The 16,788-nt window shown below is 39.0% G+C and overlaps 1 protein-coding gene across 10 annotated transcripts in view; it reads right to left on the reverse strand.

The window, feature by feature from the left end:
- Window positions 1-1,530: 1,530 nt before the first annotated feature.
- The window catches only part of LOC144038238 (R3H domain-containing protein 1-like), a 50,026-nt gene continuing 34,768 nt past the window's right edge, over window positions 1,531-16,788 (reverse strand). For 5 of the 10 annotated variants that reach the window (XM_077550561.1, XM_077550580.1, XM_077550571.1 and 2 more), the window contains 8 exons: window positions 14,164-14,318; window positions 13,672-13,802; window positions 11,476-11,564; window positions 8,514-8,698; window positions 7,412-7,562; window positions 3,296-3,378; window positions 3,096-3,180; window positions 1,531-2,411 (listed from right to left, as the gene is read on the reverse strand). In XM_077550561.1, coding sequence (XP_077406687.1) covers window positions 2,263-2,411; window positions 3,096-3,180; window positions 3,296-3,378; window positions 7,412-7,562; window positions 8,514-8,698; window positions 11,476-11,564; window positions 13,672-13,802; window positions 14,164-14,318 — 1,028 coding nt within the window. In that variant the 3' untranslated portion in view covers window positions 1,531-2,262. Of the gene's footprint in view, window positions 2,412-2,887; window positions 2,911-3,095; window positions 3,181-3,295; window positions 3,379-7,411; window positions 7,563-8,513; window positions 8,699-11,475; window positions 11,565-13,671; window positions 13,803-14,163; window positions 14,319-16,788 lie in introns of those variants that run through there. The other 5 variants (XM_077550617.1, XM_077550607.1, XM_077550589.1 and 2 more) reach the window with 5 other exon arrangements.

Raw genomic sequence — 16,788 nt, forward strand, 5'->3', positions numbered from 1 at the left:
TCATAGAGGTATTCATTTAACAACAGATTTATTGCGAGTAAAACAAAAAGTATAACGTCAAAGATGCGAAATGCATTGCTGTCAGCGTCAATAAAACTACGCGCACTCATGAGTTATGACTTGAATGCCACAAAGAGCACCACATCATAAAAACCGACCCATGCAGGTCAGCAATCTATATGTGTTCTACTCCAAATGATCGTCAATTTCACATTAAACATGAATGAAAACAGGACAAATTGAATTAAGTTTAATGAGGAATGTAAGCAAGTCAATTAAAACCTGGAAAGCTACACAATATAAAATAGGCAAATGATTTTACATTAATTTGCTTCTAGCTATTCTATATTCACGTGTAGCGTTTCATTTAATTTAAGTCTGTAAAAGCAAACAAAATGAACTTGTAAAATTGGAACTCACACTAACTTAGATTAGCTCATGAGAAGACCATTTAATACCATCACCACCACCACCAACAGAAAGGTGGAGAGAGACACCACATGAAAATGCCATGAAGAGACATAAGATGATGAAACACACTATCGCGAAGCATCGTGCCATGACTTCAAATGTGAAAATCAAAGACAACCAAACAAAATTAATTAAAAAAAAAAAACACACACACACACACACACAAAAAACACGATGCTTACAAAACCGTGAGCGTGTTGAAGTTATTTAGCAGTACAATTGCGCTACCTGGTGGCCAAAAACGGTGTGTGCGCGTAAGAAAGACGAAAACCAAGGCCGGCATGGCAAGTCTCTTACAATTCGTTCCTGTATTCTTGTGTAATGAGATATTGAAGGTTGCCTCCCCAAGCATTTGGATGACATTACAAGTTCTACAAATGATTGAGTGACAATGATTTGTGTTTTTTTGTTTTGTTAGACAAACCCGAAATGTTGACATGATGAATCGATAAGACTACCGAATGAACAATACTGAGCTCCAAAAAAAAAGAAGAAAAAAAACAAACCGTAGCTCATTATCTATACTAGTATAGTGTTGCTCTGCTTGTTATGTCTACGGCCAAGTTGTGCGGCATGTAAATATAAATTATAAATACAGTAAATATTCCCCAGCCTCTCAGAGCATATCCTCCAAATTGTTCCCCTGAGTACCAATTAGTCTAGGAAATGTACTGTTGCACCATGACTACACGTGAATGCTACATTGTGCTGCGCAGATAGCAATTTCAATTGAATAACAATAAAGAAGAGCTGGTATTCTATTCAGACGCACCAGTGGGAATGAATTGATGAGTACAGCAGGGAACTCTGTAGACAACTAAAGGCATTTTCCTCTTTATCACTTTAATGTATTCAAAAATATTCGCTCTGAGGAGTATCTAAGCATTATCTGTATGGGGAGCAATTACTTGATGTATTGTTTATACAAAACCATTTTGTGCACACCATCATTAGCTCATGTAGTCATTTTTCAGTGTAATTAGAGGTTCTGTGCATTCATCAAATAGGAATCTCAATAGAAGTTCAGTTCATACAATTAGGAAAAAATAAAGTTTCAACTTTTGTAGTGAAAACGTTTATTAGTTTAAACAACCACACAACACACAATAGTCACTCCCGTGAGTCGCACAGAAGAATCTTTCCTACCCTTCTCCACAAAAAAGCCGGGTACAAAAAAAATGCTTGCATTTTGGCATTTTCCGTGTGCATAATAATTTGAACTTTATTAAAACAATCAAAGTGGCCTGGTCGAGTGCAACAAAGGTTATCAATAAAATAAAAAAACTAAGTTAAAGCCATTCAACACCAATCAGATCTTGTTCATCACTTCAGTGCAAATGTGAACACCAACTTGAAGTAGGACATACACCTAATGTTGATTGTTTGGGCTCACATTGTGCCAATCACGAGTGTTAAATCTTATTTTTCACAAGTTGTTGAATTTGGCTTGACATGACTCTGTAATACTAATAAACCTGCTCATAGAAAAAAAAAAGTACAGCTAACTTTCAAATTGGTGGATAAATCCCACAGAAACTTTGCAACTGTGAACAGCGAACACCTTATGCATAGGAAAAGGTCTTACGTTGAGATGAAGTCAAAATATGCTTTACAAACAACACAGTGCTCAATCTCTAACCTGCACAGACCCGATCACTGCATTGAAAACCAACAATAAAACAAAACATTCACTCTTCAAACAATGATACTGATTTGGGTTTGGCCAGTCTGGAACGTGAGGCGCTGAAACGGTCCAAACTCACACAAATCAGTCTGGGTGAGTTCTGGGTTTCAAAGGGGCCTGCGCGCTGTTGTGGTAACGTCTCGTGTCAGGGGGGGCGCAACGGCACACGTAGAGAAGAGCGAGCGCCGCCAGGGTTGACGCTGCGTCAATTCACCCCTTTCAGTCTCGCTGGTCCCCTCTTGAAGGCTGCTTACTGCTGACACACACACACACACAACAAAATCAGCAAGACGGCTGGAAAAGAAAACAACTGTCATGGATGGAGAGAAGCAGCAGACATGCACCAGGGGAGGCTTCAAGAAACTGCCGCTGTCAGCTTCAAATGCGCGCAGGATGAGCAATCGCAAGACTTGATTACGTATTCAAAAAGTGCACAAATGACAGGCATAGGAAAAAGAAAAAAAAAAGCATCTGCACTTCTCCAAGCATTAATGTGCAGCCCACCGGGCCACAAGCAGGCAGCTTCTTTGATTGCACTAGCGAGATTTTTGACAAGCACACCTACAAAGTGTACAAAATGCATTGGGAAGTGGAAAAATATATATATAGATGACACGTCATTTGAAATGATCAGCACAAATTCATTTGGCGCAAATCCATGGGGGCTGCAGGTTCTACTGCCAGGTGCGAATTCTGCCCTGGTTGTCATTTCACCTGCTTATGTGCACGTACCTTTTCAACACGTACACAGGCAGCTGATTTGGACACAAGGAAAGACAAAACTGGGGCTTTCACATCTTGCTGTTCTTTGGTTAAAGGTAGAGCAAGTTTAGTTTTCCGTTTTGAGTATCATGTCCTTGATTATTAAAAAAAATGAAAAACAAAGTCTGTGAGAAATCCAAAATAATCAACTGAAGCCTCCCTCTGGTTTTCATATTACCTGCTTCACCTACACTGTGATCTGAAGGTAAAGGTTTCCTGCTGGCCTTCCTTCCATGACCACTACGCCAAACTCCCATTGGACCCTGACGACAAAGGGGTTCATGTGAAGGGATATTTGTGGAAAACTGTTCGACTATCAGTGCAGCTCAAACAGTCCAAAAAATAAAATGAAAAAAATAAATAATTAAATTCCTTTACCTGATGTTTGGTCACCATGTGTGCAGTGTGGATGAGCGGCTGGTACTGCAGAGGTTGGCCCAGGAGAGAGTAGTGGGCTTCACCTACACGTGCCAACAACAATTCCACATGACGTGAGCTTTTCCAACATTTTGCATTTGGGCCCTCTTCAAAGTAAACATGGTGAAGCTGCATTTAGCCGTTATGCTGAACACAAATGGAATAAGATGGCAACAGAAGTGTAGTCAGCCCCGAGTGTATGCTTTTAAATGAAGGTTAAAAACTTTGCTTTGTTGCTATACATTTAAGGTATTTTTAACATATTGAAATCATCTCAGAAAATTTCTTTATGCTAGATGTTTTTAAAGTTTGCCGTCTAATGTTTTAACATTGTCATTTTTTTAAAAGTATATTTTGTAAACTACTTTTGTTTTCTCTGCTTTGTTGGTTTTGTTCTGTTTTATTCATTTTTTCCCTCTCTGACACATTATTGCAAGTGACATCGATCACATCATATTATTTGCAACATTGACATCCGAAAGAAGACGGGTAGAAGTCATGGCTTTTTAGTAACCTGTCCCCATCGATTCTTACTATACGCATCAGTCATATACATTGATTATGATAGTCATTGATTCATATCGTTATCAATGCCAGACTTAAGTCTGCATACTCCTCGCTCAGTTCATCTTGAGTAATGTCTGTGTGTAAGTTGCAGCTAGTACCAATCATTTGGAATTGGTTAATCGGTTCCCGGACGCCACCAACAGGCCCACCCAACCAGGCGAGCAGCCAAGGCGTGCACATGCTCATTCACCAGTAGCTTCTTCGCAGCATCCGATGAGCGCTCACCAAGGCCAGCCCACCCGGCGGAGTAGCCCCCGCTAGCCGCATCCCAGAATCATGTTCACCAACCCCATTGCAACTATTTACAGCAGATACATTGCAGCCACAATACAACCTTATCACGACAGCCTTGCATGTGCAAACAGAAATAGAGTCAGACAACTCTAAGTTTACATTCTGACAGGAACAGCAATAGATGTTATCAATGCAGGTGTATAAAGTTATAAAGGTAGTTAACCTTGGCAATGTCAGCAAGTAGTCATATGCTATATTTACATGATTCAAATCATGACAGCTCCAGTTTTGGGTTAATTAGTAATATGTTACAATAATTTCATTTGGATAAGACATAATCCACAATTTAATGATGCGAGTTACTGACAGCAGTTATTGTCTTTCAAAAGCCAATTCTTTCAGTCTTTTCACCATCCGTATTTTCTTCTGAGAAGATCTTTTTTTTGTTTGGATGAAGATCCGACAGTCTTTTGTCCATGTGTTCTCGATAAATCCATTCTTTCTCAATTGTGGCGCCCTTCTGGCAATGTCAGCATTTCGTCTTATGAGATTTTCATTGACGTAGACATGTTTACCTTTAAGCTTGTAGCTCTCTCAAAAGAGAAATCTTTTTCTTCCTGTCAACAAACCTGATCAGAACTGCCGGTGGTCATGTCCCCCCAGTTGGGAAGCCAAAACCACATCTAAATGTGCGCTGGATCCACAATTAATCCCAAATCTCTGAGTTGAGTTGTCACTTGCTGTTTTACAGTCTCGTTCGCTGAAACTTGGTCAGAATCAACTGCGGTGCGGTTTAATCTGAATACCTGTAACTGTCACATTGTTGATACGAAGATTCTGCTCCAAATCATCCACTTTTTGTTCCAAGGTGACAATGCTTCAATCTTTTTACTTGTGTCTCTTTCTTTTTCATTTCAAGTATTTCGGTGACCATTTCTTTGAGTTTTGCAAGAGAAGATTTTATCTCCTCAATTTCGTCAGCTCTTTTTCCGCCAGGCATATTGCAACAATGTAGTTAAAAATCCCAATGTCAACAATATAGCTAGAAGTCGCGAGCGAGTACAGATGCGTCCTTCCTCGACAGATGAGTCCTTGATTTTTTTAGTGCTTTGCTTCTGAATGTTAACTGCTGTTTGTTGCTTTGCTTGTGTAAAGCACATTTCAGCCTTTTCATAAGTCACATCAACTACCTGTGTCCAATGCACAACATTATAAAAATCATGTTGATGACAGTCAAACTACACATTTGACCTCACTTGCATGACGAAAAACATAAATATAATAAAATGTAATTATGTTTTGTAGAATAATTGGGCCTTAACACCATATTTTATGGCTGTTGGAGTATTTATTTAAGGTTTATTAAATGTAAGAAGAGCTTTATTTGCACAAATGTATTTTAGAGTAATACATTTGTTATATTTTTCCAGAAATATTTATTGCAAAATAATAAGTGGCGCTGGTGTCCAGCACGCATACTTTTCAGTCATTCTGGGTTCACAAGTACATTATCTCCTATATAGTGCCCTCAATGTGTTCACAAAGCATGATCTTGAAAAGTAGTGAGCATTACTGGTCACTCAAAAATCAAATATATTTCTTGATACATAAAAGATTTTCTCCTTCCAGGATGTTATTTGACTTTCAGCATGGGACAAACTCACAACTTTAATATAATTAGAAGGAAAATATGAGAGTCCTCCAATAAATATGACCACATAGGTCGTTTTTGAAAAGATGCCAAATTATGACCAGGTGTTACATATTTTAGTTCAGTGACCTCTATCGGCCATGTTAAATAGCGCACAAATACTAAAGTAAGACTCGAATCCGGTCTGTCCGGTCGGAAGACGGGTGTTTATCTGACTGAGCTATTTGGCCAGTGATTGTTTTAGTGTTGATGACATGTTTTCTAACGGTGGACAACCTCACTGTGTCTTTTCCTAATCTTAACTATTAGTCCGTGACGGCAAATTGACATACATGTCAACACTAAAAATGGACACTAAGATCATTACTGGACTGTCAGTAAGATAAACGTTTGTCGTCCAACTAGACGACCCGGGTTCGATTCCCATTACTTTCCCCCCTGCTATTTAACATGGCTGATAGAACATGGCCGATAGGACGCGTAATACGTAACACTTGGTCGTATTTTGGTGCATGTTATTTGTTTAGATACATTTTGTGAAATACACTTAAAACATATTATTATTATTATTATACTTAATTTGTTCAATATTTATTACGGAAGATAAATATTTAGACGTGGATCTGCTACCTTGTAATTATGCGAGTGCATTGACGCAAATTAACGGGTGTGTTTGAAAACGATTTTTCATTTGACTGATGCGTGAACTTAATAGTCCGCTATATTATACAAATCCTTATGGAGTGATTACAGAGCACGGAATGAGTGAATGTTTCTAAACACATCCTGTCTGTGGGGAGTTTGCACGTTCTAACCAGCGCAGGATATTATCATTTTGTGTGGATCCATAAGTAAATATCAAGAGATACCTCTGATACTGATCTTAATGCTCTAAAATTGATTGTCACATCAAAATATCAATACTTTTGATACTTCAGTCATTTGAGTGGTAATGTACAGTATACAGTATCATTAACAGGAACACAAAAGAAAGTAACGATTGAGATGTCTCAATGACCTACTTTTTCTTCTGCTTGCGCATGCTGTTCAATAACTCAGTTATTCAGTCTCAGTCTGTCTCAAAATGGCATTTTGGCAGAGCGCAAGCAGAAGAAAATGTACAATAGGCTCCTTTTCACACTCACTCATCTATACACCGTATTCTGATTAATAATGCATTTGTGGAATAGAACAGTCAAAGCTGTGTTGACGAATGGATGGATGGAGGCTCAACTCTTCACAGCTGCTTGGCATGACAGGATTATTAGACCTTCTTTGCAGAGGATAAAGAATATACTGTATGCCTGTGTAGTATTTATTACACTAGTATTGTTATGTTATTTGTCTACATATATCTGTTGCTTAAATGGTGACACCACCACCACATAGTTGAAAAGCTAATTGCTAACGTGCGCCTATGGCGCTTCCCATTGTATGTTAGGGTTAAGGGAGCAGAGGCTGTGTAGTTTTATGTTTGACAGAAACCTTCAGCTGAAAGTGGCATAAAAAAATGCTCTTTTCTGTCCTGCTTCATGACCACAGAAAGATAAAAAAAACTCCTAATAGGCTTTCAAAAATATTGCACATTGTTACGCCCTTTCCAGGCACGTTTGTCACTTGCTGACCTGTTCCACTGTGGCAGAAGGCTGTAGGGAGTTGCACTTGGTGCGGGTGGCGCATGACGGGGATGGACGAGATGCCTGTTGGGAGGCCCTTGATGCTGGCCGACAGTCCCGACGAGGGTGTGAGCGCCGGGGACGACGAGGGCAGGCTGCTCTACAGGCAACACATCGGTGGCGCAGTCAACAACGACGGGGAAAAACACAACACACTTTCATTGAAAAACGTACAATTGCTTGTGTGGATTTTGCAAAACTATTCTCTAACGCGTGACTGCATCCGCACAGCAGCCACTCGACACTATTCTAAGGTACCACATTACTCCATAATGCTTTTATGTTCTCATTTCCACCGAGCTTGGAAAAAAACAAACAGCATCTTGACTTACAACTTTAATTTGTTCCCAAGGCTAACTCAGTTTCCTCATATGACAAAAACGGATTCCTTAAATAAATTTTATGGTTACCATATACTGTATATCATACACATAATATATAACAAATATTACATATTTTGTATTCATGTGTGTGTCTATCACTCATTAGTGTGCAGTCAGGGCCTTCTCTGCTGGCCAAAACACTATTGGAAGCATTTTGACCTATAGTACACATTTACAACTTAAATGAAATTAAATCATTTATTTCCAACAGTCTTTTGCCTTCATTTCAAAGTGTGTGTCTTGGCTGCTTGCACGGCTTCCAGTCTTTGTGGGTTATTATTATTATATAATATATTATTATTACCTGTCCAACGCCATCAGAATCCTGAGTGCTGGCGTCGCCAATAATTGAAATCACTGTTTAACAGTTTAGATTCACCTCTATGCGCCTTCACGAATCCTCAGTGATTGACAATATTTTTCCATCCAATTTTACTTACAGTAGAAAACTTTAGGGAAATTTTTTACTTGCTTTGTTTTGAATTTAGATTAACACATTGCTGATGGCCCTGGAAGCTCCATGCAATTTATGTTACAAGGTAAGGTAAAGTCTGGTTCACTGATCCAAATTTAATTCAGCACCTTATCAGAACAAAATAGGAATTTTTTTTATTCATGTCTGAATTCTTTTTTTCCCTGCTACTGTTGCACTCACGCCGCGTTTGTACCTGCATGTTGTCAGGTGGCGGCGGATGATCAGTCGGTCGGCGGGCGCGCTGGTGCTCGGGCCCCAGGTGTTTGTGGCTGCTGGTTTGCTTCTGTTGGTAGGGGGAGGACGCCTGTGGCTGCTGGCAGGGGGGAGCTGCCATTTGCAGCATCATCATACCGCTGCCGGGGGCCGCGGGCAACAACCCTGCACGCGATTAAAAAGGAACAAGGGGGAAAACAGGCGGTCGGTACAACTTTGTGTGTGGAAAAAAAAGAAAAAGAAAATCAGTTCAAGCAGTCGTGATACGATTTCAATCTGTGTGGCTGGTAAGCAGATTTTCAGCACAATGTTTACAATTTTTTATTAACACAGCCCATCACACAACCTCATTAATGCATTCAGACTGAGTGTATTTGTTTGTGCAAATGCATGTTTGCTCAAAAGCTCTTTTCCAGCACTTTGGTTCACCTACACACCCCATTCGTGAAAACAGCACTATTAGCTGCTCGGCAATTAGATTTTAAGTGCCTCGATTATAAAGGCACATCCATAGGGGCTATAATTGAGTCGTTCTCTTCCTGCTAAATCTTCTGCGATGATCCGGAAGATCCAATTACCTAATTAGTTTGTGCTGCGTGAATGTGACTGATGGGACTGGAGGAGGGGGGACGAGGGTTGGGGGCAATTAAAACAAGGGGATGCTCCTTCTGCTAGTCCCACATCAAAAGCACCACATACTTCCAAAATTCTGTTTACACACACTTAACAACGGATGAAAATCCCATTTCAAATGCCAATGTTGATATTCTTTTGAATGAATCAATTAATAACCATAAGAAAGGACAACGAAAATGACAGACTTAAGATCCAGATTATTCCCATCCCTGAACGAGCCAATTAAAAGTGTTTACCGGAGATGCTTGAGGTGAGGCTGCCACGTGACCTTCAACTGACCTCATTACTGATGGACTGAAACGATGGCCCCTCAAACATTCACACATGAATAATAAAGGGGCTTATGAAAGGAGAGCGACGCACCTGAGCCTCCGTGGGCCACATGCAAGCATCTTTATGTTAAAGCTGACCCACAGTATGCGCAGCTTTAATCAACACATTTAATGTGTGTTCTTGTTGGCGAAGCCGTATTTTATTACAAATGATATGTGATAAATAAAGATGTTGATTTTATGGGGGTGTTCTCAACAGAAGAGAGTCAGATTTAGTGGGAGCTTCCATTGCTTCTTTCCACAGCGTGGTCATGAAATGAAACACCAGCGCTTCCTCATTTTTCATGCATTGTAAAATAATGTAGCGTTTCAATTGAATCTGGTGTCTGGCACGCATACATTATACAAACCCATCTTAGATGATTTCATTATATGCGTCTAAATTATGACTATGAAGAAAAACATTAAGCAGTTTGGGAGAAAAGTGATCACAGTGAGGGGGATATAAACAGTAAATCAAATGCATTTATATTGATAAGACTTTTCTTCCTTTATTGTACATCAATGGCACTAAAAGTAATTTGCACACTGTAAAAAATGATTTTGGAGAGAGGTCAATATAATCCACCAAAAGTGTTACCGATAAAACATAAGAGAAAATTTGAGCCAAAAATACCCAACTGCACCGCAATATGTGCATGCGTCATCATTTCCATCATCATTTCCGTAGCGTGACGTCATCGGCCAGCGGAAGTCTTTGGCCCAGTGGGGGAACGATTTGCATTTTCTAGCCAAGCAGTGCTCTCCATTTTGTACACTGCAATTGATGGCACAAACCGTGTCTACAAAGTACAATGACTCTTACTTATTCGCAATTATAAACGTTGATTTTTTACTTAGATTTTATTTTATTTTATGAAACCATGACAGTAGTAAGTCTCACAAACAATGACTTCTCAGCCATGTACGAAATGCAAGTGATAGGGAGGTTCTCGCTATAATATTTGGTCAGGGGAGTTACGGGGACTGCGTTACGTTTAAAACACGTACGCACATGAGATAGTATGTAGGTAATTAGTACGTATTTGAATTTACGCACGTACATATTTATTTTTTATTTTTTTAATTCTCACTCATGAAGACTCTGAACTAATGTGATTATGATTAAATAATATCATTCTCCTTTATAAACTCATTCACTGCCATAAATTCATATTTTTTTTTTAAATTAAAAATTAGGGGCAAGAGGCGATTAAATGTTTTTAATTGTAATTAATCACATGCCTTCATTAGTTAACTCACAATTAATCACAAATTCTATATGTTCTAAATGTACAATGAAAAAAATCTAGGTTTTCATACTCTTGTTAACAAAAGTGGAAAAAATGTTAAACTAATAGAAATAGTTCAAATGAATTTTTGACGTTTATAGCCATCAACGGCAGTGAATGAATAAAAAAAGAAAAGAAAAGAAAGAAAATATTATTAAAAATTCGGGGCGTCAGGCGATTAAAGTTTTTAATCGCATGACTTCACTAGTTAACTCGCGATTAATCACAAATTTGATGTACAAAACTAAATGTACAATCAAAAAATCTGTTTTCCACAAAAGTGGGAAAAAAAATTCAACTAATACAAATAGTTAAAATGAATTTTTTACATTTATAGCCGTCAATGGCAGTTAATGAGTTAATGTGAGAATTTTTTCATCATTCATAACACATTTTGAGAGGTAGCGTGCTAAGAAATTATGATTATATTTTACGCAATTAAGAATAGTAATTGGTTGTAGAATGTAATCAGAAATGTTAGGTCAACTCTAAACAACATATTTAAGTATTTCATAATTACTGATTTAATGTGGCATTCAACCACACTGTATAATTAATTTATATTTACCCAATTAAAGTGGCAGCAAATTGTTACCCTACATTTATTGGGTAAATTCTATAGGCTGCTGTTTTTTTTTTTCCACAGTGCGATTTTTACAGCTCAAATGTGCTATATGAATTAACAGACACTTGGTCAGCTGACCTGCGTTCTGCTGGCCAACACAGGAGGATGAGTTCTGAGGGAAATTGAGCTGCTCCATCATTGGGGAGGGCAGGAAACTCACAGTGGAACTGCGAAGGAAGGAAAAAGATCAACAGTAAACATCGTCATCATTTAAACTTAACTGAAATCTTGACATGTTGGTTTTGTGATGAGGAGGGATATATTTATTTAAAATATGCCTTCATCAATTCTAAAACGTCAACCACAGAGTTGATCTCATGGCGGTGAGGAAAAGTCGTAAATGTGTTGAGGCAACCTGGCACCCATAAGGAGGAGTTGTGCGAGCTCAACACTACAGCTGGCGTTTTGAAATTTGAAAGTGAACGTAAATCTCTCAGCAAAGCAGGCGCTGGGCTCTGTAAGCAGCCTGCCTGTGGGGACTCGTGTACAGCTGGCGAAACACAGACTGCAGGTGGACAGGCGGCCCTTGTGGGAGACGCCGCCGCGCGCTTCCGATGCCGCCGCATAAATCATTCCGGCGCAGACCGTCCTGCTATAAACAGCCTCGTTTCACACCTGAAACAATGACAATGTGACCTATCCAAGAATGTGTGCGCGCTTCTCTGCCTGGGTCCCTCGTCGTCTTTGGTTTTGCCACAGATACTGTACAGCGGGCATGCGATGGTCCCAGAGGTGCTACAATCGCCAATTTCCAGACTGATTGGATCCGTGGAGGCAGAAACTAATTACGCCGTTTGCTTTCTGCGAACTAGTTCTATCAATCTGTTATAACGAGAGACTGGTGCGCCGCACGACTCCACGAGAGCGCAGCCAAGGGGGGAAATGGCCAAAAAGCAATTGGAAGGGCTCTCAGTCGGCAATCATCAGGAGCACAAAGACGCGGCACACTTAAAAGTATTGAGGTAATGACATCTTCAAGACCTGTGCTCAAGGGTGCTTTGGGGATTGTCTCATTAGGCTCGGTACATCTAAAAATAAGAAGCCCCTTCACATGCGAGGGGCAAAGTCACTTGCAAATATTTTTTTGACAGCAGAAAAAAACTACTTGTTTTGAAATAATGAACATAAATCAAAGCGCACATTTTGACAAAGTGAATTTGCCTATCAAAAGATGAACCAGAAAATGCATTCATGATTGGTAATTTACTATTTTGGGCTGAATTTAATTTATATTTTGTCAATACTGTCCCCGGCGGGCAATTAAGGCACATTGAGCAGCAAGCAACAAAGGATGAGGAAAACACTCAACATAGAATTCTGTCAATTATGGCACGTTAGGCAGTTTAAAATACTGTACTACAAAGAAATCAAAATATCCACTGCTAAAACACTGAAATATAGGGCTGTGTTAAAAAAATAAATAAAAAAAATTCTTTGAGTCCAAGAGATTCATAAAACCGTGAATCAATTATTTTTTCCTCATAAATTCATGAGAAAATAGAATTTTAAAGGCCAATTTTAAAAAAAAATCTTATTATTCTCTTAAAATGTACTGTTGACATGAATTTTGACATCAATGTTTATGTATAATCATAAATGATTATAACACGTGCTACTTTCATTAATAAACGAAATAATTTAACCAGTTACTGCCTCTGCAAAATTTAATGTTTGTGGAGTTTTTTTATCATATCTTTGATATTTCAGAATAATTGATGTTATATAATGAATATCAAATTGAATTGAAGTGAATAGAATCAAATCGGAAAAAAAACTAAATCGAACTGAACTCATGTGAATCGAAATCGAATCGATTGAGGAAATCAGAATCGATACCTAGCCCTACTGAGATACTGTATATATATTAAAAAATAGAAATAGCATGACAGGTGCAAATTGGCATGAGGTAAATTGCATTTGAGATTAGCAAATTCAAGTTAGCCTGGGGTCGGTACATTACAGGTACAGTACAAATGGCATTTGTGTCTGATACCATATCACAATAAATCATAAAATATAGTACATAAACTTCTAAACAAAAAATAGTCTGTGAATCTAAATATACATTCTATTGGATGATTCTACATAAATTCCAAGATTTTACTCAAGTAAATATCACAACCTTCTTTGAAAAAAGTTTAATTATTTAAAAAAAATGCTTGACAGCACTATTTCTATATCATTTCCTTTGTCCCTAGATTTGCATACTGTATATTAGGGATGTTGCCTAGACAAGAAAGTGTGCATGTTTTAGTATCAGTGTTTAGGTGCTACCTCATGGTAGTGTGCTGGTTTGGCACGGGGAGAAGGCCATAACATGGCTGGACGCCAGTGACTGCCACCGCACCTTGTCCTGGTGGGCACGACGATACCAACATCGGGCCCGTATGCTGTGGTACGGAAACCTGCCATGGAACAACCAAATAGGTTAACATAACAACAAACACTCACTCAACATTGATTTGTGTAGATTCTTAATGTTGAGAACAAATCTGTCAATATTTGCTAAAAACACAACTTTTAAGTTCCTCACTTTTTGTGGATTTACCGGCAAAAAGATTCTTTTTAGACCCTTTTATTTGTCCCCCCTAAAAAAAAATGTATATACTGATCTACAGTGACTGGCCATAAAATTATATTGTCAGTCTAAATATTAGACTAAAAACTCTCTGACAATATTTAACTGAGCAATGATATCTTTGTATAGCCCTTGCATTGCATCTCATTGTTTCATACAACACTGTGGCTGCAGACGTATTTGCATACCTGGTAAGACTGCATTGGGGAGTACTGGACCATCATGCCTTGCATCTGGCTGCTAATATTGCTTTGCTGGACACCGGTGAGAGCAAAGTTGAGCGTTGGCTGCATGCCCACTATGGTCTGGTAGGAAGTTGGGCTTGACATCACAGGCTGGTGCGCTGACATACAACAAAAGGCAAAGCACTTAGGCCACAAGACAAGTGGCGAGGAGGGAGCAGTGGAATCAAATTGGGGATTGAAATGCTCGGCCACAAAGACTGAGCTGCGGTTAATGGGGTCTTTTCAGGATAAACAATCACCAGCAAGAAAAAAAAAACAGATGGGGACTTGCGCTGTGCAGTGAGTTGAGCTGTTACAGCAAGGCAAGGTGGAGGCACTTGGGGTAAATGAGAAAGTCAATATATCGGATTTAGCCTGCAGTGGCGCGAAACAGCAACATGAGTGACCAAATAAAGGTTGAGAGAGAGAAAAAACATCAATTTCTTATTAGTGCCAAAAACACCCAGGCGATCAGACTAGCAGCCCGCTCATAGTCCCGAATGGCATGAAATGGTGGCACTGGCTCCTGGCCAGAGGGGGGACAATGTCAAGGTGACAAGGCGAGACATTTGAAAATTGAGTCCCCGGTGACACACGCGAGGTGCTGCGAGCCACAAAAGAGAGGACATCCTTTTGTGAAGGTGTCTGCGTTTGCCTCCTGGGAGAAAAGTACAATGAAACAATGAAAGCACCTCATGAGGAGCAAGGAGGTGGCTATTTTTATCCACCCACGTCTCCCACGTTCCCATACAAACCGAGCATGAAACGACCGCAATTTTAAACGTGCCAGATTTATTCCATTTCAGTAGGCAGCAGACGACTGATTGCTAAGACGCAGATAATGGCCGACTGTCTCCGCACGGTTTTTGAGGGACGCATTGCAGTTTGCAGCGGAGGGATTAATTCCATACATTCATCTGAGTTTAAGGTTGATTTCACCTTCCCATTGTCCACTTCGACCGTACCATCGGCGGCTTGGTTTGCAGGTGATGACTGAGGGGCTGAAAAAGAGACCGGTTCACTGTGAGATTCATAGAGGCCTCTCAGACAGCGTCCCGGCCCCGCATCCCGCCTCTCATCAGTATTCCTCATAGATCCAATCAAAACGTGGATGTTGTTCATTAGAAAGTAGGGCTGCTCGATTATGAAGTAAATATTCATCACAATTCATTTGGTAATAATTGCAATCACGATTAGGACAATCCTCTGTTTTTTGGTACAAAACAAGAACATGTTTAAACATGTACAAATATTAAAACTAGGGGCGTAAGGCGGTTGAAATTTGCAATCATAATTAATCGCATGACTAATAGTTTATCTATTCTAAATGTACAGTAAAATATTTTTTTCTTAGTTTTCATACTCTTGTTAACATAAAAGTGGAAAAAAATGTTAAACTATTAGAAATATGGCTGCATCTTTTAGTCATTGATACAGTAATTTCATGATAATTGATAAAATTGTGTTAAAATTTAAAATATGTACTACTGCAAACGAGTGTGATATTGATTTGTGTTGAGGTCATTTTTTTGCCAGCAGATGGCATAATTGCATTTGTAAGACCTTGGTGACAGTGCAGTGTATTTGTGGAATTCTGCACATTTTTTAAATTGTAAAATACAACTTGATTCCAGTCTCCACAAATATATGCATTACTATTAAAATTATTACTGCTAATTTATGCGACTGGAATTCCCCCAGTACAGGCTTTCCAAGTAAGGGGCAGTCATTAATCGCGCATTTTAAAAACTTGTGGCGTTGAAGGAACTTTAAATTAACGCACAAATTTTGACACCTCTAATTAAGACAAAGAGAAATCTTTGAAACATTAAACAAGTTCCTTTTAGACCAAAACAAGATTTATTAAATAAGCTATTTTAAAACAAAAAAAGTGCAAGTATATAAAATTTTAACAACTCAAAATAAGTATTTATAATCATTTATTTTTGTTTACGATTATGCCAATTTTGTAATTGTGGAGTGTAATAATCGAATTTCGATTAATTGCACAGCCCTACTAGACATCGGAGAGACAACTTCTTTTTCATTTGAAAATAATTGATGTCCTTTGTTGTTGTATTGGCATCTGAATTTGTCCAATTGCTGATCCTGAGTAGGGAAACACTATAGGAGTTGCATTCAGGACGTGCGCACAACTGTGTGCGTGTGTTTGTGGCGGCGGCAGTGAGGAGGCGACAGAACAGAAGCTCCTACAGGAAGAGTGTGCGAGCAATCTCGCAGGGAAAATGTGGATTTACGCAAAGTATGGGAAGATGCTGCAATTATCTGCCCTTTTCCAGAAGGAACTGTTGTGGCCTGTGGATGATCTTGCTTCCTCATGAAGAACAACTACGAAGCTGCTCTTCAACGACATCTCTTTGCACTTGACAACAAGATGGCAAAACGTGCAAGGTAACTGCTATTAGCTCACATCAAAACCTGCAATACTGATTCATTTAAAAAAGATGTGTTCCAATAAAATCAAAACGTTGAATAAATGAATCACATTCTGTTATATTGTAGCAAGCTCAACAAGAATGTCAAGGGCAACAATCTTGTTTTTGAATCCACACACTCAGTGTGTCATAC

This window comes from Vanacampus margaritifer, chromosome 1, assembly GCF_051991255.1.
Source record: "Vanacampus margaritifer isolate UIUO_Vmar chromosome 1, RoL_Vmar_1.0, whole genome shotgun sequence".
Lineage (NCBI taxonomy): Eukaryota > Metazoa > Chordata > Actinopteri > Syngnathiformes > Syngnathidae > Vanacampus > Vanacampus margaritifer.